General features: G+C 43.6%; 1 protein-coding gene across 1 annotated transcript in view; it reads left to right on the forward strand.

Annotated features, from left to right (window-relative positions):
* The window catches only part of nrg3b (neuregulin 3b), a 438,765-nt gene extending 424,616 nt beyond the window's left edge, over positions 1 to 14,149 (forward strand). Inside the window, exons 8-9 of the mRNA XM_029629772.2 lie at positions 4,272 to 4,427; positions 12,969 to 14,149. Of these exons, the coding sequence (XP_029485632.1) occupies positions 4,272 to 4,427; positions 12,969 to 13,734 (922 nt within the window). The 3' untranslated portion in view covers positions 13,735 to 14,149. The remainder of the gene's footprint in view (positions 1 to 4,271; positions 4,428 to 12,968) is intronic.
* Positions 14,150 to 21,799: the final 7,650 nt, after the last annotated feature.

A 21,799-nucleotide genomic window follows, 5' to 3' on the forward strand; every position in this document is an offset into this window, starting at 1 on the left:
GGAGAGCTGGCCAAGGACGGCACATTCAAGAGTTTTGGAGAGAAAAGAAAGAAGGGATACTGGTCTGTAGTTGTTGACATCGGAGGGATCGAGTGTAGGTTTTTTCAGAAGGGGTGCAACTCTCGCTCTCTTGAAGACGGAAGGGACGTAGCCAGCGGTCAGGGATGAGTTGATGAGCGAGGTGAGGTAAGGGAGAAGGTCTCCGGAAATGGTCTGGAGAAGAGAGGAGGGGATAGGGTCAAGCGGGCAGGTTGTTGGGCGGCCGGCCGTCACAAGACGCGAGATTTCATCTGGAGAGAGAGGGGAGAAAGAGGTCAGAGCACAGGGTAGGGCAGTGTGAGCAGAACCAGCGGTGTCGTTTGACTTAGCAAACGAGGATCGGATGTCGTCGACCTTCTTTTCAAAATGGTTGACGAAGTCATCTGCAGAGAGGGAGGGGGGGGGGGAGGAGGATTCAGGAGGGAGGAGAAGGTGGCAAAGAGCTTCCTAGGGTTAGAGGCAGATGCTAGAGGCGTACTCTGCGGATGTTGTAGAGCATGAACCTACAGGAACGGGCCACCGCCTTGATGTTAGTTGAGAACGACAGGGTGTTGTCCAGGATCACGCCAAGGTTCTTAGCGCTCTGGGAGGAGGACACAATGGAGTTGTCAACCGTGATGGCGAGATCATGTCTGGCAGACATATCAGTGTGGATGACGGATCATCACCTCAAGCTGAACCTCGGCAAGACGGAGCTGCTCTTCCTCCCGGGGAAGGACTGCCCGTTCCATGATCTAGTTGAGAACAAGTTCTCATTTGCAACTGCGACCTGGCCAAGATAAAGCATATCAGTGTGAACAGACAACACAGAGTTACACATGGAGTAAACAATTAACAAGTCAATAACACAGTAGAAAAAAAGGGGTGCTTGGCCCTCCTATGTTGAACATGATAAACGGCTCTCTATCCACCGGATGTGTACCAAACTCACTAAAAGTGGCAGTAATAAAGCCTCTCTTGAAAAAGCCAAACCTTGACCCAGAAAATATAAAAAACTATCGGCCTATATCGAATCTTCCATTCCTCTCAAAACATTTTGAAATGGCTGTTGCGCAGCAACTCACTGCGTTCCTGAAGACAAACAATGTATACGAAATGCTTCAGTCTGGTTTTAGACCCCATCATAGCACTGAGACGGCACTTGTGAAGGTGGTACATTACATTTTAATGGCATCGGACCGAGGCTCTGCATCTGTCCTCGTGCTCCTAGACCTTAGTGCTGCTTTTGATACCATCGATCACCACATTCTTTTGGAGAGATTGGAAACCCAAATTGGTCTACACGGACAAGTTCTGGCCTGGTTTAGATCTTATCTGTCGGAAAGATATCAGTTTGTCTCTGTGAATGGTTTGGCCTCTGACAAATCAACTGTAAATTTCGGTGTTCCTCAAGGTTCTGTTTTAGGACCACTATTGTTTTCACTATATATTTTACCTCTTGGGGATGTTATTCGAAAACATAATGTTAACTTTCACTGCTATGCGGATGACACACAGCTGTACATTTCAAGGAAACATGGTGAAGCCCCAAAATTGCCCTTGCTAGAAGCATGTGTTTCAGACATAAGGAAGTGGATGGCTGCAAACTTTCTACTTTTAAACTCGGACAAAACAGAGAGGTCCCAAGAAACAAAGAGATCTTCTGTTGAATCTGACAATTAATCTTAATGGTTGTACAGTCGTCTCAAATAAAACTGTGAAGGACCTCGGCGTTACTCTGGACCCTGATCTCTCTTTTGAAGAACATATCAAGACCATTTCAAGGACAGTTTTTTTTCCATCTACGTAACATTGCAAAAATCTGAAACTTTCTGTCCAAAAATGATGCAGAACAATTTATCCATGCTTTTGTCACTTCTAGGTTAGACTACTGCAGCAATGCTCTACTTTCCAGCTACCCGGATAAAGCACTAAATAAACTTCAGTTAGTGCTAAATACGGCTGCTAGAATCATGACTAGAACCAAAAAATTTGATCATATTACTCCAGTGCTAGCCTCTCTACACTGGCTTCCTGTCAAAGCAAGGGCTGATTTCAAGGTTTTACTGCTAACCTACAAAGCATTACATGGGCTTGCTCCTACCTATCTCTCTGATTTGGTCCTGCCGTACATACCTACACGTACGCTACGGTCACAAGACGCAGGCCTCCTAATTGTCCCTAGAATTTCTAAGTAAACAGCTGGAGGCAGGGCTTTCTCCTATAGAGTTCCATTTTTATGGAACGGTCTGCCTACCCATGTCAGAGACGCAAACTCGGTCTCAACCTTTAAGTCTTTACTGAAGACTCATCTCTTCAGTGGGTCATATGATTGATTGTAGTCTGGCCCAGGAGTGGGAAGGTGAACGGAAAGGCTCTGGAGCAACGAACCGCCCTTGCTGTCTCTGCCTGGCCGGTTCCCCTCTTTCCACTGGGATTCTCTGCCTCTAACCCTATTACAGGGGCTGAGTCACTGGCTTGCTGGGGCCCTCTCATGCCGTCCCTGGAAGGGGTGCGTCACCTGAGTGGGTTGATTCACTGATGTGGTCATCCTGTCAACCCCCTTGGGTTGTGCCATGGCGGAGATCTTTGTGGGCTATACTCAGCCTTGTCTCAGGATGTTAAGTTGGTGGTTGAAGATATCCCTCTAGTGGTGTGGGGGCTGTGCTTTGGCAAAGTGGGTGGGGTTATATCCTTCCTGTTTGGCCCTGTCCGGGGGTGTCCTCGGATGGGGCCACAGTGTCTCCTGACCCCTCCTGTCTCAGCCTCCAGTATTTATGCTGCAGTAGTTTATGTGTCAGGGGGCTAGGGTCAGTTTGTTATATCTGGAGTACTTCTCCTGTCCTATTCGGTGTCCTGTGTGAATCTAAGTGTGTGTTCTCTAATTCTCTCCTTCTCGCTTTCTTTCTCTCTCTCGGAGGACCTGAGCCCTAGGACCATGCCCCAGGACTACCTGACATGATGACTCCTTGCTGTCCCCAGTCCACCTGACCGTGCTGCTGCTCCAGTTTCAACTGTTCTGCCTTATTATTATTCGACCATGCTGGTCATTTATGAACATTTGAACATCTTGGCCATGTTCTGTTATAATCTCTACCCGGCACAGCCAGAAGAGGACTGGCCACCCCACATAGCCTAGTTCCTCTCTAGGTTCCTTCCTAGGTTTTGGCCTTTCTAGGGAGTTTTGGCCTTTCTAGCCACCGTGCTTCTACACCTGCATTGCTTGCTGTTTGGGGTTTTAGGCTGGGTTTCTGTACAGCACTTTGAGATATCAGCTGATGTACGAAGGGCTATATAAATACATTTGATTTGACCTCTAACACAAACACAACCACTAATGACATGAACAATCACAGACAGAAATGAAATGTATGTCAGATGGTTAAATAGGGAATGTAATGAGGGAATGTAAAACAGGTGTGTGTGTAATCAGACAAAACAAAACGAAACAGAAAAATGGATCGGTAGTGACTAGAAAGCCGGTGACGTCGACCCGCCTAACACCACCCGAACAAGGAGAAGGGCCGACTTCGGCGGAAGTCGTGACACCAGGTCATCTATAAGTCTTTGCTAGATAAAGCACAGCCTTATCTCAGCTCACTGGTCAACATAGCAGCACCCACCTGTAGCACGCGCTCCAGCAGGTATATTTTACTGGTCACCCCCAAAGCAAATTCCTCCCTTACTAACTTTAAGCACCTGCTGTCAGAGCAGCATACTGCACCTGTACATAGCCCATCTGTAAATAGCCCATCCAACTACCTTATTTATTTATTTATGCTCCTTTGCACCCCAGTATCTCTACTTGCACATTCATCTTCTGCACATCTATGACTCCAGTGTTTAATTGCTCAATTGTAATTACTTCGCCACTACGGCCTATTTATTGCCTCACCTTCCTACTCTTACCTCATATGCACACTGTAAATAGACTTTTCTATTGTGTTATTGACTGTACGTTTGTTTATTCCATGTGTAACTGTGTTGTTGTTTGTGTTGCACTGCTTTGCTTTATCTTGGCCAGGTCGCAGTTGTAAATGAGAACTTGTTCTCAACTGGCCTACCTAGTTAAATAAAGGTGAAATAATGTTTTTTTAATTGCTGAAGAGAAACTACAGTGTGGGAACTACAGTGTGGCCATTTAAGCATCTATAACCAATGACCCAATTGTTATCCATTTGTGAACCTTTTCAATATTTTGACCAATGTTTTCTGTTTCTGTCTTACGTATACTTCAACATGGCTCGTCCCAGGAGTAGCTCCCTGTCCCTCAGTCCAGTCCAAAGACACTGGGACACTCATCACATGAGGACCCCGCCCATCTCTCGAGGACCAAGGGTTGCTAGCCCCGCATATAAGCACCTGGAGGAGGTGGAGTCTGCAGAGATGGAGGCAGAGTCTTTAAGAGGGTATGTAAGGGCGGGAATCAGAAAACCAGTCAGTATTTGGTGTATTTGTATTTATTATGGATCCCCATTAGCTGCTGTCAAGGCAGCTCTTCTTGGGGTCCATCAAAAATAAGGCAGTTTATACCTTTTTAAAAACATGAAAATACATTCACAGATTTCAAAGCACACATCTTCTTCACATTGAGTTGATCAGGCTGTTGATTGTGGCCTGTGGAATGTTGTCCCACTCCTCTTCAATGGCTGTGTGAAGTTGTTGGGAACTGAAACACTCTGTCGTGCACGTCAATTCAGAGCATCCCAAATATGCTCAATGGGTGACATGTCTGGTGAGTGTCCAGGCCATGGAAGAACTGGGACATTCTCAGCGTCCAGGAATTGTGTACAGATCCTTGCAACATGGGGCTGTGCATTATCATGCAGAAACATGAGGTGACGGATGAATGGCACGACAATGGGCCTCAGTATCTTGACATGGTATCTCTGTGCATTCAAATTGCCATAGATAAAATGTAATTGTGTTCGTTGTCCGTAGCTTATGCCTACCCTTACCATAACCCCACTGCCCACATGGGCACACAACGTTGACATCAGCAAAACACTCGCTGACACGGCGCCATACACATGATCTGCGTCTCTGAGGCCGGTTCTGCTCTATTCTCTAAAATGACATTGGAGGTGGCTTATGGTAGAGAAATTAACATTAAATTATCTTGCAACAACTCTGGCGGACATTTCTGCATTCATAATGCCAATTGCACGCTCCCTATAAACTTGAGACATCTGTGGCATTGAGTTGTGTGACAAAACTGCACATTTTAGAGTAGCTTTTTATTGTGCCCAGCACAAGGTGCACCTGTGTAATGATCATGCTGTTTACTCAGCTTCTTGATATGATACACCTGTCAGGTGGATGAATTATCTTGGAAAAGGAGAAATGCTCACTAACAGAAATGTAAACAAATTTGTGAACACAATTTTAGAGAAATACACTTTGTGTGTCTGCTCATGAAACATGGGACCAACATTTATATAAATCTTCTGTTTACCTTGAACTAACTTGAGCAAAATGTACTTAAATTACTTATTGCTGCAAAATGTAACTTTTTGGGCTTCCCAACCAAATTCACATAGAAATGTGAGTTATAGATTTGTCTTTCTCGTTGAAATCAAGTCTAAGGAATGGTAAATCTGTTCTATTGCTATTTCTAATGATTCTATGAAGTTCCGTTTTTGTATCTTTTACTTTCGGTTTTGTACACAGCTGAAAATACAATATTTGTGGTTAAGGAAAATATATTTAACAGTGGTTTAGATGGTACAATGATTCTCTACACTACATTTGCTTGTTTTGTCAAACATACAGAAGTTAGGCGAACTATTAGAATTTTAGCAACCAGGCAATGCCGGAGTGATTTTTGCATAGTGCATTTTTAACACAATTAAGGTTATGTACTTCCAAAGTATTACCTTGGTCATTTTTTTGTAACTCAAAGATGGTCTACGAAGTGCTAGATAGACAGTAAAATAGGGAAAAGTTTAAAGTGCAACCATGCTTGTATATTTTTCCCTTTATTCTGAATATCGAGAAACCTATTCCTTGCTGTAGCACTATTCCACATTTGTCATCATTGCCTTTCCAAACACTGCGTCAGTGGTGAAAAATATAGTCACTCCTTTGCAGCAGATATTCAGCACATGCCAAGCCATAAGCATTAACCATGACTGTGGCCCTGTCTTCAGAATGCATTCAGTCTGGGATATTGACAACACAGTTAGCTCTGTGTGTGATTTAAATGCCCGCCGCTATTGAAAACACATTCTAATACTGCTTACTGGCAGCGATTAAAGAAAGCATCTCAGCCATTCAATTGCACCGAGAAGTCCAAAATGAGATTGAATAGAGCAGTCAACATGAGACGAAATCCCGCTGGCACTTTCTTTGCAGAGGAGTATCCAACAAATGTTCTCACAAGACGGTGGGCACCTGATGCAGCATTATGATGACATGATTAGGGAGCAACCCTAGAGAGCGGTCAGTGGTGTCAAAATAATTGATTGATTATGCTTTAGAAAGAATAAGAATAGAGGAGATACTCAACTGTACAGTACTATACTGATTGTCAATTATTGTGAGAAACCCCTTACACACACACACACACACACACACACGCACATGTTAAGAGGCTTCAGTGGTTAAGTGCCTTGCTCAAGGGCACAATGGCAGGAGATGGTACCTGGGATCAGAGTGATGCATCAGAAGTTGAGGCTTGACACTGTCTCCATTGTGACAATATATTATTTATTGTAAATCCAAGGTTAGAAAAAAAACGTTTCGGTCAGAAACCTTCATGATACAGATCTCTTTGAACACAAAACCCCCTTTTATGGGATCCGAGACCAGCCAGCCCTCCGGTGGCCAGTTCACTTCCCACTTTATTGGGAACTATGTATTCTAAAGTTCAGTGTTTCCTTTTAGAAAATCTATGTTAAAATGTGAATTTACACATTCCTCCACACGTTACCACAGTACAATGCACCCAATTTCCAGGTAAGGGACCAATCATGCTAATGCTGATTGAAAAACTGAGAAAGGGAGCGCAAGTTATGATACCCTGATTCAACTGCTGAAGTTAGCAAAGGAGGCACTGTAGTGAGTGTGAAGGAATGACGGCAGCGTTCAAAGCGCTAAATGACATCAAACTGTAGCCTCACCAACATTGTGCACGTCCGCTAGTGTGTTAAATTTGACGTACCAAACGATACAGCTGATACACCAGCCAAAAAGCCCTATAAAAGAATCATACCATGTCCAAAGTCATACTCTAAAGTAAGCTATTCCTATTTAACCAAGGAGTCTTTGTGCACGTCTGCTATTGTTTTGAATTCAACATTCCAAAAGATACTGCTGGTTACCATTATTCTCTATTGTTTCTTAGTAAATGCCAGACAAACACCAGTTAAAAAGGCCTGTAAAACAAAGCATTGCCCAATCATATCTCCATGTCACTGACATTACTGACAACACTATTCTTATTTTACCAAGGAGGTTTAGTTAGCATAATTTGCTGACAGCTTGGAACTTGAGTGACGATGTGACTATGTAAGATGTCTGTCATTATAGCAATCCCAAATACATCCCAAATGACACCCCTATTCCCTACATAGTGCACTACTTTTGACCAATGCTGTATTCATGGTTGGACCTCCATAAATCGGTCGCGTAACACCATTGTTATGAGCATTCTAAAATCAAATCAACGTTTATTGGTCATATGCACAGGATACAGGGTGAAAACAGTAATGTAAAATGGTTACTTGCAAGCTCTTCTCAACAGTGCAATAAACATTTATATAAAAAAATATATAAAAAGTAGTGCAAAATGTAGTACAAAAAAAAAGTAGTACAAAACGAAAGAAGTTTACATTGACTTTGGAGTCATTAAAACTTGTTTTTCAACCACAAATTTCTTGTAAACAAACTATAGTTTGGCAAGTCGGTTAAGACGTCTACTTTGTGCATGACACAAGTAATTTTTCCAACAATTGTTTACAGACAGATTATTTCACTGTATCACAATTCCAGTGGGTCAGAAGTTTACATACACTTAGTTGACTGTGCCTTTAAAATACTTGGAAAAATCCAGAAAATTATGTCATGGCTTTATAAGCTCCTGATAGGCTAATTTACATCATTTGAGTCAATTGGAGGTGTACCTGTGGATGTATTTCAAGGCCCACCTTCAAACTCAGTGCCTCTTTGCTTGACATCATGGAAAGATCCAAATAAATCAGCCAAGACCTCCGGAAGAAAATTGTACACCTCCGCAAGTCTGGTTCATCCTTGGGAGCAATTTCCAAATGCTTGAAGGTACTACGTTCATCTGTACAAACAATAGTACGCAAGTATAAACACAATGGGACCACGCAGCAGTCATACCACTCAGGAAGGAGACGCATTCGGTCTCCTAGAGATTAATGTACTGTGGTGTGAAAAGTGCAAATCAATCCCAGAACAACAGCAAAGGACCTTGTGAAGATGCTGGAGAAAAGAAGTACAAAAGTATCTATATCCACAGTAAAACAAGTCCTATATCGACATAACCTGAAAGGCCGCTCAGCAAGGAAGAAGCCACTGCTCCAAAACCGCCATAAAAAATCCAGACTACGGTTTGCAACTGCACATTGGTGCAAAGATTGTATTTTTTGGAGAAATGTCCTCTGGTCTGATGAAACAAAAATAGAACTTGGCTATAATGACCATCGTTATGTTTGGAGGAAAAAGGGAAGGGCTTGCAAGCCGAAGAACACCATCCCAACCGTGAAGCACGGGGGTGGCAGCATCACGTTGTGGGGGTGCTTTGCTGCAGGAGGGACTGGTGCACTTCACAAAATATGGCACCATGAGGAAAGAAAATTATGTGGATAAATTGAAGCAACATCTCAAGACATCAGTCAGGAAGTTAAAGCTTGGTCGCAAATGGGTCTTCCAAGTGGACAATGACCCCAAGCATACTTCCAAAGTTGTGGCAAAATGGCTTAAGGACAACAAAGTCAAGGTCTTGGAGTGGCCATCACAAAGCCCTGACCTCAATCCTATAGAAAATTTGTGGGCAGAACTGAAAAAGCATGTGCGAGAAAGGAGGGCTACAAACCTGACTCAGTTACACCAGCTCTGTCAGTAGGAATGGGCCAAAATTCAGCCAAATTATTATGGGAACCGTGTGGAAGGCTACTCGAAACGTTTGACCCAAGTTAAACAATTTAAAGGCAAAGCTACCAAATACTAATTGAGTGTATGTAAACTTCTGACCCACTGGGAATGTGATGAAAGAAATAAAAGCTGAAATAAATCATTCTCTCTACTATTTCTCTGACATTTCACTTTCTTAAAGTAAAGTGGTGATCCTAACTGACTTAAGACAGGGAAATTTTACTAGGATTAAATGTCAGGAATTGTGAAAAACTGAGTTTAAATGTATTTGGCTAAGGTGTATGTAAACTCCTGACTTCAACTGTATATACAGTAAGAATATACAGTAGACTATGAAATGTGCTAAAGTTAGTAGTTATATGGATGAACAGCTTAAATAATAATAAATTGTAGCAGCAAGTGTGTGTGTGTGTGTGTGTGTGTGTGTGTGTGTGTGTGTGTGTGTGTGTGTGTGTGTGTGTGTGTGTGTGTGTGTGTGTGTGTGTGTGTGTGTGTGTGTGTGTGTGTGTGTGAGACAGCCCCGAAAGTTGAGTGGTGCCCAGTCAATCTTAACAAGGGTTAATTATTGTTTTGTCTAAATTACACTATAATGGCTTGGAAATAAGATTGGAAAATTAAATTAAGAAAATAATTAGTAGGAAACAACTTAGTCATCATTACGATGTCGTCAAATTTACTTTAGAGAGATGGCAATGTTGCCATTAGCTAGCAAACTTTGTCAAAAATACCTAGCAATGCTAATGTTAGCTAGCTTAAATCCAGTGCTTTTCCCTAAATCTTAGCTAGTGAGCAAATGTTAAACCAAATCTAAAGTCAATCTGACAACATCTCAATGATGACCAAAGGCTTTTCAGCAAATGATTTGCCTCCAATTGAAAATGCATTGAGTACAACGTTCAGTCAGGAGTCAGTCTTCAAAATAATGTTCAAAACAATATTGTGCTGAAATGTGCATCCCATGAGTAGACCCAGGCCAAAAGTAGTACACTTCAAAATGAATAGGGTGTCATTTGGGATGTAACCATAGCTCTCCCAGAGCATATTTTGCACTTAAAAGTCCCTGGCAGTATTCTTATTAACATGCCAACCTGATTGAGTATCACAGTGACTTGTAAGATACACACTGCTGTCAAACTCTTTATATATGACCTATTTCCATAATTAACATTCTTAAACAGTGCAGCATGCTGGCAGCTCAGCATATTCTTTCAAAGGCTGTGAGAAGATCTCCTCCTATAGCACTGCACAAACACACGCAAACACATACAGTATGCAGACTAGTATGCATGCATACACATACAGTATGCAGACTAGTATGCATGCATACACACACTATGCACACGCACATTCAGTGTGCAGATTTTTCGTGTCCGCACACATACACACATACACACACAGTATGCATTCACAAACAAACAAATACACACACACACACAGACACATGCAGAGAGAGAGAGAGAACTAACTAGGATTTAAAAAATTAAAGCCGCAGAGGAGGAATATGTAGCCATAGGCAATTATTGGTAACATGAGGCTTGCAAATGCTCAGGGAACGAGTGGTATAAGAGGGTTTTTTTCTTCACCGACGTGCAAAGATTGTGACCGATTTATTTGACTAGTTGAACAAATTAACTATTGATAACCCGTTTACAGATCCATCCGCAAATCAAGGCCAACGGAAGTAGGATTGACCTATTTCTATACTTAACAGCCATACAACACTAACATCCCCACCCCCCTTGTTGCCATGGAGACACCCTCTCTCCTGGAATGAGGAATGAGCAGTAAAAGATGGAGAGTGAGAGGGAGCGAGAGAGAGAACACAGAGACAGAGTTAGGGAGACAGAGAGAGGGGGGAGGAAGGGGAGAGAGAGAGAGAGACAGAGAGAGGGGGGGGAAGGGGAGAGAGACAGAGAGAGGGGGAGGAAGGGGAGAGAGAGAGCGAGAGAGAGAGAGAGAGAGAGAGAGAGAGAGAGAGAGAGAGAGAATGGGCATGAGAATCACCTGTGTTTTTGTTTTTGGCAGTAAATCCCCATAGAGCATTGCCAGTTTCATTAAACACTGTCAGAAACACATATTTACCATTCACATATGAAGAATGGATTGAAACCTAATTTGTCATGAGAGTTATTTTTAGATATTTTACAATGCCTAGGCTTCCACCTATAATACAGAAGAACGGGGAAAGTAATTAAAAATGTAAACTCAGTTATGGTACAAACGGTCTCTGAAGTCAGACAATAATAATGGCTCACTCCTAAAGGCTTGTTGAGCGGGTCTTAGTAGGTTTCACTAACAAACGTATGACATTTAAGACACTTTTTAGAGTTGAGCTCAATACAGTACCATATGTTTCTGTGTCAGTATATATAAGACATCTTATTCTAGTGACCTTGGACACAATAGTCTCTGGTGTACAGGTATATGGTTTAGCTTTGGTATGGAATCTATTATCCAAGATGGCGTAGCAGTCAGACGTCTTTGTCCTGTCGTGTCCCTTGTATATATCGTTTTACATATTTTTCGTCGCATATCCTTTAAAATATTTTGCTAAACCTCAACATCTAAATACTCTCCTGCAACCCGCCTCACCCAATGTGGCGTGTATCTGCTTTTTTTTTTTCTAAAGTATTTATATTTACTTTGGATCTGGAATCCCTCAACTGAAGCTAGCCAGCTAACTACCAGCTATCAGTCAGCAAACCATTGCCAGCGGTCATCAGCTAACCTTCAGCTCGGAAAGCTCTCGTCAGTTCGAACAACGTGACTCTAACCAGAGCATAACGGACCTGTTATTTTTATCCCCGGATTCCTACCGCAAACTGAACATTTTCATCTGGATCTTCACAACTAGCTAACCGCAATCCCGGATGACTCCTCCGGGCTAGCGTTTCCATCCCAGAGCAAGCACAAATTAGCCTCAAGCTAGCCCTGGGGCTACCACCGAAGTATACTCCCGGGCTACAATATCCAGACCCCTTCTACAGCCGGGTAAGGTGAAATAAAAAAATAAAAAATAAAAAAGACAATCTTTTTTGATTCTTGTTTACTTGTTTCAGTCCAAAAACATCCCCAACACTTAAGCATGGAGATGGGGCTGGGGAAATGTAACCACTCTCAAAATCATAGCTGGAGCAATGGATACGAGAATGACATGATAATTCAAAACTAGGATTCAAATGACAACATAAACATAATAGAGTAATTTAACTTTAACTTCGGTTTCGGAAGATTAAGACAATTGTACTAAGCTCCCAAAACATTTATAAGTTATATTCTTCGAGAATAATATTGCAGGAAATACCCCAGATTGTGCCTTTAAAGCCAGATAGCCCGATTATTTTACATGTTACTGTCAAATAGTATCTTTAACTCTGCAACACTTTCGGTTCTTCAGGCAACGTTCCTTGATTCATATTGCACTCACCAACCTAATGCTAGGCCTAATTTCAACATTTCTGCTATCTGGACATTCAGGTATTCTTTCAGGAAGGTTTTCATATAGCCACTGGGTCAGGCATACCCCAGCTTTGATGCTAAAGCCTTAAATCTCTGATAAGGTTGTCAGAAGAGAAATAATTTTCACTTAAACATTTAAGCAGCCAGAGTAGACTGTCCATGCCGTAGATTATAAATAACTACAAAAGATTATCAATTCCCAGATTTAAAAAAATATATATTTAACCAGTGTAGACAGATGTTTTTTAGGCTTTAATTGTATGGTAAGGATTTATCTCTCTCGTGATAATTAGAAATCATGCAATAAAGGTCTGGGAACAAAAGGTCATAATCTCCACCCATTTTTTTTTCTGTTCTCTGCATCCCTGCAGGTTTGACACTGGAAGGGGTGGAGGTGACGATCGCCAGCACAGCGGGTTCCCGAATATGCAAACCATGTCTCGTTCCGCAGAGAAGAAGGGATGGAGGGATGTTCCCTGCACCCGTCTTGACAGAGGAATAACAGCCGCTCCTCCCTCTCTCCGCACGCACTCCGTCCCCATCATCCCCTCTCTCCAGGAACACGACTGTGAGAGGGGTCACGTGGACGGGAGCAGGGAGAGGGTGTCGCATGGAGGAGGTCTTGCCGGGCCAGGTTACATGGCGCAGGCACCTGCCGGTAGCAGCAGCCACACCCCCCCTAACTCCTCCACCTCTGTGTGTGTACTAGAATTCGAGGACAGACCCAGTCATGTGCGTCCCTACAACATCAAGACTGCACTGGTGTCAGAGACAAGCCCTATTCACACGCACCAGGGATCCTCTGAAACTCTAGTAGGGCCAGGGGACCTGTTCCAACACTCTAGCCTTGTGGCCTCTGGGACAGCAGAATCCGGATCAGGTGTTGCCGGGTTGAACAGCACAAACACTTTTATTGCTGTGACCGTGCTGGAGTCCAAGAAAAAGAGCATGCGGTATACACCCAGACTGCTTTACAGCTTTCCCAAGAGCAGGGGTCCTCAGGCAGGTGTCCAAAGAGAGGCCCAGGGGCTTGGTAAACAAAACATTGCCCTGGTGAATGGAGGGGCAAACAGCTTCCTGTCAACAGTGGTGGGAAAAGGTGCTGGAATTTCTTGTGCCAAACTTTCTGCCAGCTGATTGGATTATTTCTCGCCAACTTGCAAGGAGAGACTCCGCCCACCTGCATCGATGACACGGGAGGGGGTAGGACCACCTGCTTAACTAATTGGCCCCTAGTTTCTGTAAAAGAGCCACAGCAGCCTGGACTGCAGAGAGAGAATTAATTTATACATTTAAGACACTGAAAACACACACACATGTATGTGAATAATGTGAAACAATGCAGACAGACATAAAGACCAGTGGGAGCTTGATATAAATGTGTATTTGAAAAAAATATAAATGATTTATATGCACTATTTAAACAAAGCTTCTACTTAGAAATCAAAATAGTGTGTCATATCTATGTTGTTTCTCTATTGTAAAGATATCAAATTATACATGTCATATGTCCTATAAACATATATTTGACATGATGACGTGACAAAATAAAGACTACAGTGTTAAAGGGCGTGTGGTTGATTGAATTTCTGAAACATATTTCAGATTAATCTTTGTTGTCTGTGTCTCTCAAGTCGGTGTGGGTATAGCCTAGTAAATTGTATAGCAAAATAAGTTTATCCTACATGACACATTATGTCAACAGGTGCTGCCTATGGGATTATTCACTGTGCTGAATGAGGTCTCTCGACAACATCTTCTTCCATCGAAAGATGAATCAAGTCACACCCAGAGCATCTCATGCCAGACCACGGCAGTGTTCCTCCCTGGTAAAAGCAAGGTCCTCCATTTGATAAAGAGCGTCAGATGGATTGAATCATTTACTTGTTTATCTCTTCCCCAAAACAGCCTCGTTAATTAAAGTGCACGGTCTCATTATTTTTGTATCAGCTGTTTAGAAAAACTGTAGCGAGGAGAAAAGTTTTTAACTAGCCAATCTTCAGGTGAGAACATTTATCAAGAGGAATTAATCAGGCAAAAGATGAAAGCACCGGCGCATGTCCCTGGTCCTGTTCACAACAAAGTAGATCAACACAGAGGGAAAATGTTGCCTTTCCCTCCATATTAGTAACACTTTTTTTCCTCCTCGACTGTTTTTTATCAGTTCTACAAGCAGCAAAATGACTGTGCAAAATGTACCAGTTTACTAATGAGTGGGAAATGGGATGGGAGGATTGCAGAGGGTGAGTAGCCTAATCATACAGAAAGAGCAAAAACTATTTTAGATGCCATTTTGATCAATCAAATCGTATTTGTCACATGCTTTGTAAACAACAGGTATAGACTAACTGTGAAATGCTTACTTATGGGCCCTTCCCAACAATGCAGAGAAAAATATAGAACAAATAATAGCACAAGAAATACATACACAATAACAATAACTTGGCTAGATACACAGGATACCAGCACCGAGTTGATGTGCAGGGGTACGAGGTAATTGAGGTAGATAAGAACATTATAGACGTGATGATAGTCTCGTCTATATTAGGTTTTGATTGGCCAATGCATGCATGTGAGTTTTTCCCCTCTTTTCCCCGTCAATACTCCATATTCCTGAATAACATTTGGGGCCTCAGCTGAGAACTTCATTCCCTAAATGGTCACCAGGTGGCACTGCGATCGGTTCACAAATTTTCTAAGAAAAATGGTTTTTAATTTATTAGCATTATCCAATAGGCATTTTTTTTAAATGACCTCCAATATAAGTTGTCAACACTGACACTCGAATCACAGAGAACGATTAATTATGATCACCTCCTTCCTTTCGAATACTCGAGAAAGATGTTGTTAAAAACAATATTTTTCTCTGCATCTTTTACAGCAAACAATGATGGAAAGCTAACTAATTACATGGCACTAACTGGCTAATACTTTATTTTTGTTAAAGGAGAAACAGAAAAAGAATTAGGATTAGGATTACAAATCATACGTTATAATTCAAAGTGAAAAATGCAGCATTTCCTCATTGGCGATATATTTGTTCTATGTAATCGCGCTTTGAGGCAAAACTGAAACCACTCTCTTGTATCTTAGCAACAGGAGCTAGCTAGCTTGCTACACACGTTTTTTTGCTAGCTAGCTAACGTTATATCCCAACAACATTGACATTCAATATATTTATTTCTCAGCCATATCTAAGCCATATTCAAAATTGAAATCAAGCATTATAGCCTTTATTGAAATTGTTAGTTGACTTTGTAACGTTTGCCAGGCTCCCGGGTTTGAAGCATCGCATTAGTGGAAACTAAGACTGTTCTCGGGGCAGGTTGTAGTTAGATATTTTTGAGTCGTGTTGGGAGCAATTTTAGCTAACCCTAAACCTTTTCATAACCTTAAACTAATTATCCTAACCTGCCATGTTAATTATCCTAACATGCTGCTTAAATTCTCCTAACCTGTGCTACAAAAAGTCAAACCTGCCCTGAGAATAGTCTTGGTTTCCACTAATGGAATACAGTCCAGGGGTTCACGTTTCATCCTAGCAGCCCAGCTATAGCACAACTTGGCTAGCTAAGTCGTTTTACCATGACAAGATTGACCCTCCACATACTGTTTTGTTCAATGATCTCAGCCACATTCACAATTAAATTCAAGGCAAATTAACTTTTTCGCAGGAATGAGCTCAGATGGGCTGGAAACATATATTTTATTGTATCAAATCGTCCTCTCCACCGTAGGTAGCTAGCTAGTTAGCTACATTAGCCACTGAAACCACTGCTCAAATTTCAATCAATAGAATAATGCCGCGAGAGTTTCATCAAACAGAAGTAGAATGTTATAGCTATGTCTATTCTTACCTTGATCGTCAGTATTAGCTACTCTTTGCCCATATCTCCAATATTATTTTGACGCTCACCCTAAATAATACATGTCCAGGCAATGTTCTGCACTAAGATGGTTGTTGACTGATGTTTCAGCATCTTAGCCTGACTTATACTGACTTTCTGACAATTGTGTAATTCATAAACAACATAACTATTGAAATGCAAGCAGCAGGTGATGAGACTAGTTACAGAAAATATTACAATACCAAAACATAAAAACCATAATATTTCACTCAAGTCAACCTTAATTAACAACATGATTGTAATACAGTAATCAGTACTATCGTCACATCCTGATCTGTTTCTGCTGTCTTGAGCTTGTCCCCACCCCCTCCAAGTGTCTCCCATTTTCCCCATTATTCCCTGTGTATTTGTACCTGCGTTTTCTGTTTGTCTGTTGCCGGTTTGTCTTGTCCTGTCAAGCCCTAACAGCGTGTTCCCATGTTTTCTGTGCTCTAGTTTTAGTTTTTCTTAGTCTTCCCAGTTCTGACCTTTCTGCCTGTCCTGACCCTGATCATGCCTGCTGTTCTGTACCTGCCTGACTCTGATTTGGATTAAAACACTTTTCCTTCCTTGACTCACCTTTTGCCTGTCCCTTGTACAATAATAAACTCTGAGACTCGTACTATCCGCCTCTTGTGTTTGCATCTGGGTCTTAGCTTGACTCCTGATAGTAAGAACTGACCAGCAGACTCGGACCAGCCCCGCAATGCCGTCTCCTCCCAAGGAGACACCATTGGAAGACACAATGGCTTACTTCAAGGTCTTATGGAAGGATTCCAGACCTTGGCGGAATGCCATGACCGTGCCTTCAATACATTGCTGGAGCAATTCCGTGGATTGTCTGTTAGGCAGCCAGCCTAACAGTAACCTCCCAGCCCCTCAGTAACCCCGCTGTCAGCTGCGCGTTTCTCCAGCCCACCTCGGCTTCCCGAGAACCCCGCTTACCTCCTCCGGAACGCTTCGCTGGAGATTCAGGAACCTGTCTGAAGTTTCTCAACCAGTGCTCCCTCATCTTCGAGCTACAGCCCTCATCCTTTCCCTCGGACAGCTCGAAGATAGCGTATCTTATAACGCTGATGTCCAGGAGGGCTCTCGCCTGGGCTACGGCGGTGTGCGAACAAAAATCTGCCGTGTGCTGCAGGCTGAAGGAGTTTGTGGTGGAGGTGAAAAAAGGTTATAATTTCTCCGTTGTCCGGGAGAGAGGCTGCTCGGAAGCTATTCCTGCCTCGTCAAGACTCCCGTAGTGTGACAGACTATGCGGTTTATTTCCGCACAGTGGCCACCAAGAGGAGGTTAAAGACAAGCTACCAGCCTGAGAGCTGCCCACGGATCTTGATTCACTCATCTCCTTGACCATTTGGATCGATGGGCAGCTACGGGAACATAGGAGGGAGAAGAGGTCTGACTCCCACTCGATCGCCCAAGGATCCCACCTCGCCATCGAGGAATCCCAGAAGTTCCCGGCATCTACGTGACCGAGAGAATCCGAGGTTACCTGAGTTCTCCCGGGAATCTCAGAGATCTGCCGACTCACCTCTTCCGGATCCTATGCAACTCGGCAGAAATAGATTATCTCCTGCCATACGTTTACGCAGATTTAACACCAAGAGTTGTCTGTATTTTGGCACTACAGGTCATTACGTGTCTACCTGTCCATTAAAAGATCAGGCCCATCAGTAGGTATGAGTATGCTGGTGGGCCATACAGAGAATTTCCCATCCCTCTCCATTCCATCCTGCTGTGGGGTGACCGGTCGAAATCTCGCCGGGTACTCATTGACTCTGGGGCCGACGAGAATTTTATGGATACCCTGGTGTCAGAGCTGGGTATCCCCACTCAACCCCTTTCCATTCCCATGGAACGAGGTGACATGAGAGGCAGTGTGGCAGACTATGGCAGACTATGTGTTGGATTTCTGCACATTGGCAGCTGAGAGTGCCTGGAACCCGGAAGTGCTGTTTGACATGTTCCTGCACGGAATATCGGAGGAAGTAAAGAACGAGCTTGCGTACCGGGAACTACCGACGGATCTCGACTCGCTCATCGTCTTCACCATTCAGATCGATGGGTGACTACGGGAACGAAGGGAGGAGAGGAGATATGATTTCACTCGCCCGCCATAAGATTCCACCTCGCCTCCGAGGCATCCCGGAAGTCCCCAACGGCTCCATTGCCGAGAGAACCCAAGGCTATCCAAGTTCCCCCAAGAAGGGAAGGCTGCCGATTCACCTCTTCCCAAGCCAATTGAACTAAGCAGAGCTAGGCTGTCTCCAGCCAAACGGCTATACAGGATTCACACTAAGAGTTGCCAGTATTACGGGACTACTGGTCATTTCGTCTCCACCTGTCCTCTAATAGACCAGGCTCACAGGTAGGAGCGAGTACTCTGGTGGGCTATATGGAGACCTTTTCCTCTCCCCTTACTCGTACCCCTTTTCATGCCATTTTGCTGTAAGGAAACCAGTGAAAATCTCTACGGGTACTCATAGATTCTGGGGCCGATTAGAGCTTTATGGACGCTAACTTGGCGTCCGCACTAGGCATCCCCACTCAGCCCCTCTCCATTCCCATGGAAGTTAGAGCGCTGGATGGGCGCTCTATAGGCAGAGTCACCCATAATATACCACCCCCATCAACCTAAGAGTGTCGAGACGATCCAATTCCTGCTCCTCAGGTTCCTGTGGTATTGGGATTCTCTTGGCTCCAGCGACACAATCCCTTTATTGACTGGTCTGCTGGTGCCATCGTGGGTTGGAGTATGTTCTGCCATGCTCGGTGCCTGAAGTCAGCGCAGCCTGCCTTGGGACATCTTCATGGGGGCTCGGAAGTAGCCCTGGACATCTCCGCCATTCCTGCAGAGTACCAGGACCTCCGGGAGTTCAGTAAGACCCGGGCCACTTTGCCTCCGCCGCACCGACCCTATGACTGCGGGATTGACCTTCTCCCAGGTCCGAAGACCAAGGCTATGGAGACCTACATTGAGGACTCCCTAGCAGCAGGGTTGATCCGTCCTATTGCCTCCCCCGCAGGCACAGGGTTCTTCTTTGTGGAGAAGGACAAAACCCTGCAATCCCCTTTGAGTATTCCCTGGGCTATCAGCCCCTGCTCTTCCCTGAGCAAGAGGAAGAGGTTGGCATACCTTCGGCCCAGATGTTTGTCCGCCGCTGTCGTCATACCTGGAAGAGAGCCTTGTCAGCCCTTCTCAAGACCACCTTCAGGTATCAACAACAAGCTGACCACCACCGGACCCCGGCTCCCCAGTATTGTCTCGAGCAGAAGGTATGGCTGTCCACCCGGGACCTGCCCCTCCGAGTAGAGTCCTGCAAACTTTCCTACCGGCCCTTTCCACATCTCCAAGGTCATTAGCCCTTGTGCTGTTCATCTTCTGTTTCCCCGTACCCTCCATATACATCCCACTTTTCACAGCCCTTTGTCTCCTGTTTTCAGGCCCACCACTCACCCCGTCTCATCGACGGCCTACATGGTGAGGCGTCTCCTGAAGGTTCTACCTTGGGGCAGAGGATTCCAGTACCTGGTTGACTGGGAGGGTTATGGTCCGGAGGAGTGGTGCTGGGTCCCCGCTAGGGACATCCTGGACCCAGGACTCATCGCTGATTTCCAACGTCGGCACCGCGGTCAACCAGGTATGTACCCATGTAGGACGCAAGGTGGCGCACCTAGAGGGGGGGGTACTGTCACACTCTAATCTGTTTCACCTGTCTTTGGGCTTGTATCCACCCCCCTCCAGGTGGTCGCCCATCTTCCCCATTATCGCCAGTGTATTTATACCTGTGTTCTCTGTTTGTCTGGTACCAGTTTGTTTTGTCCGTCAAGCTTACCAGCGTTTTTCACCTTGCTCCTGTCTTTTTCTATAGTTCCTGTTTTCTAGTTTTCTTGGTTTTTACCATTCTGCCTGCCCTGACACTGCCTGCCGCTCTGTACGGTTTGACTCTGATCTGGATGACTCTGATCTGGATTACTGACCTCTGCTTGCCCTTGACCTGTGTTTTGCCTGCCCTTGTTCTAGTAATTAACCTTTGTTACTTCAACACTGTCTGCACCTGGGTCTTCCCTAAAATGTGTTGGGGAGTTTTACCTAGTCACCGTGCTTCTACGCCTGCATTGCTTCCTGTTTGGGGTTTTAGGCTGGGTTTCTGTACAGAACTTTGTGACATCAGCTGATGTAAGAAGGGCTTTATGAATAGATTTGATTGATACACTGTGTCTTTCACCAGAGTGGTATACCAAAAAGCACGCTAGATCTACTCAGGGTTTTCTAAAGCTAGCCCGATTTAGTTTGCTTCATATTCCAGGTCAGGCTTCATCCGTATTACGAGGGTGGATATTGCTCGCCCTTCTGCCTGCCACTAACTCTAGCAGACTTGTAACTGCACATGTATGTTGCACATGGCTAGTCGAACGCCAAACTTTTCATTGAGACAATGCTGAAACATCAACCCATTGGTGAGTCAGTGCCACATTTTAATTTGTGCCGAAATCAAAATGAAAGAAAAGTTATCTGGCAAATTCAGCAGGCTATGGTATGAAATGGGCTTTTAGAAGTGCTCTCTTTGTATTATTAATATAGTTAATTTTATTTTAATTTTATTTTTATCTTACCTGTCCACAACTTCCGGTGAAATTGGAGGGCGCGCAATTCAAATCAAAAATCATAAAAATTATGGATAGTAAACATCTAGGTACATACAAGTAAGTGTCTTATATCAGTTAAAAGCTTAAATTCTTGTTAATCTAACTGCAATGTCCGATTTACAATAGGCTTTACAGCAAAAGCATGCCATGCGATTGTTTGAGGACAGCGCCCCACATCAAAATATTTTTCAACCAGCACAGCTAGAAGAAAAAGAAACGCACACCTATTTAGGTGAGGTGCTGGCTAGCGGAGTAGAAAACTTGAAAATAAAAGAGAGTTGTAAAGGCTGTAACGTAACCCCCACTCTAGGAGCTCAGATGCAAAAATGTAATTACCAACGTTTCGACAGCCAAGCTGTCTTCATCAGGGTATAATCACAAACACTGCAGGATGACTCGTTTATGTAGTGTCAAAAGACACAGGTGTCTGTAATCATGGCCAAGAGTGGCCTAATATCATTGGTTAATTATCAAATATTAAAATGGCATACAAAGAACAGCATACAAACAACAAATGGATAGCATACGATCATAAATTCATTTTTACTACACAAGCTTACAAACTATTACAATGGCAAAGTCACAATAATCACAAGAATGGCTTCAGATCAAAGTCTACGTTGAGACCAAAGGGAGCAAGGGTCTTTAAGTTAAAGATCCAG

Source organism: Oncorhynchus nerka, linkage group LG23 (assembly GCF_034236695.1).
Source record: "Oncorhynchus nerka isolate Pitt River linkage group LG23, Oner_Uvic_2.0, whole genome shotgun sequence".
In the NCBI taxonomy this organism is placed as follows: Eukaryota; Metazoa; Chordata; class Actinopteri; order Salmoniformes; family Salmonidae; genus Oncorhynchus; species Oncorhynchus nerka.